Consider the following 3151-nt stretch of genomic DNA (forward strand, 5'->3'; position numbering starts at 1 on the left):
CAAAAAAAAAAAAAAAAAAAAAAAAAAGAAAATTAAAACTGCCGGGCGCAGTGGCTCACACCTGTAATCTCAGCACTTTGGGAGGCCGAGACGGGTGCATCATGAGGTCAGGAGATCGAGACCATCCTGGCTAACACGGTGAAACCCTGTCTCTACTAAAAACACAAAAATTAACCAGGCGCAGTGGCAGGTGCCTGTAGTCCCAGTTACATGGGAGGCTGAGGCAGGAGAATGGCGTGAACCCGGGAGGCGGAGCTTGCAGTGAGTGGAGATCGCGCCACTGCACTTCAGCCTGGGCGACAGAGCGAGACTCCCTCTCAAAAAAAAAAAAGAAAAGAAACGTAAAACCAATCTCAGGAAAAATGTGTCCAAAGGAAGAATATTTCATCCTGCAATACATTTTTTGTCACTTTTCAGAATACAGAGGCCTCATGGATTGTCTCAATGGCTAATTTCATACATATAGAAGTGGTCTTTTTACAAACCAAAAAATACATCCAGCATATTTTTCTTAACGAAACAAAGGCAAGCACAGTCTTATTACATCATCTCCTCCTTCACTTGTCCTCAGCCCACTGCTCTGCAGCTACCACAGCTAAGAAGCAGGATCTGAAAGTTCTCAATGTACCTGTAACATGGCTGAGATGTTCCAAACCAGAACTATTCTTGGAAAAAATTGATCTCATATTCAATTAGAGGAGGAAAATACTACTGTGAAACTGGTCACATATTCAACTACTATAGGAAACAGCACAACCAAAATTTTATAGATTCTCTATCAAAAAAGAAACCAGTCAAGTAATTCAGGACCACAAATCAGATCAGGTAAGTAACCATGAAGCACCTGCAACATAGTATGTCTAATCAAATACATTTCTGTTTAAATTATCAACCAGAATCACTATTAACAAAATGCTTTTCCAAGACAGGAAAATACATTAAGGGACAATGAATTTCCTGAGACGACATACCACGTCTAAAGGGGCATAGTCAATATCCTCCAGAAGGATCCAGTGGCCCATTGTGGCTGCCTGTGTCAGGGTGCCAGGCTGCCACACAAACTCTCCAGGAACATCTGTGCAACGATACATCCCCAAAAGCATCTGCAGAAAGAAGATAAAGTAATTACTGAAAAACCATACCTGTAGCGGCAATGCTACACCCTTTGATTAACTGTTAATATTCTATATGTAAGTATAAGTAAGTAGGCACTTGAGGTTTACATAGGTTGGCCCCAACAGTTATAAGCAAGACCAATAACTATTCTTATATTCCCTTAGCAAAAGCAATATTTTAATGCAAATATTTACAAGCATGACAAGCCACCAAAACTTAACATTTCCTTATTACCTTACTGTCAGTCTGATCTCCAAGCTGGACTTTGAGAAGCTGAGGAGGCTTCGTTCTACCTGTCATTGCAGCTAAATATTCAACTAAGGAAGTTTTGCCGCATCCTATTGGTCCTTCCAACAACACAGCATTCTGAGAAGCAACCGCCATAGCCAGGGTCTGCAGATTTTTGCAGACAGACTCAACCAGCACATAAGACCTAAGTGCCAGCTCCTGTTCACGTGAAGAACTCCTATTACCACCCTAAAGAGGCAAGACAAAAGCCATGTCAAGAAGAGTTCTTCCCCCAAGGAACACAAGTTAATTTCTACCGTAAGCCTTCTACTAACCTTACACAAACCTCTGTAAGCAAATTAGTAGTACCAAAACTATAAAAACAACAGGTATGCCATCTAAAGATCTCTTCGGCATGGTGGCCCATGCCCAGTCTCAGCTACTGGAAGTGCTGAGGTGGCAGTATCATTTCATCCCAGGAGTTCAAGGATAGTAAGCCATGATCACACCACTGCACTCCAGCCTGGGTGACACAAAGAGACCCCGACTCTAAAAATAAACAAATTTTTATTTTTAAAAATAAAGCAAGGGGCCAGGTGTAGTAGCTCACACCTATAACCCCAGTACTTTGTGAAGCCAAGGCAAGTGGATCACTTAAAGTCAGGAGTTCGAGATCAGCCTGGCCAACGTGGTGAAACCCGGTCTCTACTAAAAATGCAAAAACATTAGCTGGACGTGGTGGCATATGCCTGTAATCCCAGCTACTCGGGAAGCTGAGGCTGGAGAATCACTTGAACCCAGAAGGTGGAGGCTGCAGTGGGCCAAGATCGTGCCACTGCACTCCAGCTGGGCAACAAAAGCAAAACTCAGTCTCAAATAAATAAATAAATAAATAAATAAATAAATAAAAATAAAAATAAAGCAAGGATCTGTTTTTTTTTTCCTTTCCATTTTACTGGGGGTATGGGATGCCATGGGAAGTAGGGAAGCAGAATTTGTTGGCAAATGTAAGAAAGTCTTTCAAAGTTTAAGTAGCCAAAAAAGCTGATGCACAAAGGTGGAGAAGTGCAAACCTCATCTACTACTGTTGGATTTTTCTTTTCTTTCTTTCTCCATATTCTAGGATTTCCCATCTGAGATCACAAATACACACAATACATTTAGAAGACAATCAGGGAAATATAGACACTGAGAGGATATCTTATAATTTTTCTTTTTTTTTTTAGGTATAATAACAGTACCAGGGTTATTTTTTAAGTTTGTTTCCTTTAGATATATATATATCTCTCTCTATGTATATATCTCTCTCTCTATATATATATATATTCAGTATATAACTGAAATATTTTCATATAAAATAGTATGATGCCTGGTATTTGCTTCTAAGTAATATAATGTGAGGAAGTCATGCAGAAATATAAACGAAAGGTAACTGATAATCATTGAATACCCAGGTCCATCAGGTCCATGGGTATTCACTACACCATTCTTTCTACTTTGGAATATGTGTGACATTTTCTGTAACAAAAAGTAAAAAAGAATATTAAAATGCACCCAGTAAGTTTAATGAGAAAGAATTTCAGCTTTGCAAGACAAAAACATTCTCAGTCAGATGTGGTGGCTGGCTTATACCTGTAATCCCAGCACTTTGGGAGGCTGAGGAGGGAGGATGGCTTGAGACTAGGAGTTCAAGACTAGCCTGGACAACATAGTGAGACTCTGTCGCTACAAAAAATTTAAAAATTAGCCAGGTTGGCCGGGCGCGGTGGCTCAAGCCTGTAATCCCAGCACTTTGGGAGGCCGAGAC

The 3151-nt window shown here is 40.4% G+C and overlaps 1 protein-coding gene across 1 annotated transcript in view; it reads right to left on the bottom strand.

Annotated features, from left to right (window-relative positions):
- The window catches only part of MDN1 (MDN1, midasin homolog (yeast)), a 205712-nt gene that overhangs the window by 176772 nt on the left and 25789 nt on the right, over positions 1-3151 (bottom strand). The window contains exons 6-7 of the mRNA XM_011941954.1: positions 1351-1593; positions 972-1103 (exon numbers count right to left, since the gene is read on the bottom strand). Of these exons, the coding sequence (XP_011797344.1) occupies positions 972-1103; positions 1351-1593 (375 nt within the window). The remainder of the gene's footprint in view (positions 1-971; positions 1104-1350; positions 1594-3151) is intronic.

This window comes from Colobus angolensis, unplaced genomic scaffold (assembly GCF_000951035.1).
Source record: "Colobus angolensis palliatus isolate OR3802 unplaced genomic scaffold, Cang.pa_1.0 Scaffold203, whole genome shotgun sequence".
NCBI lineage: Eukaryota > Metazoa > Chordata > Mammalia > Primates > Cercopithecidae > Colobus > Colobus angolensis.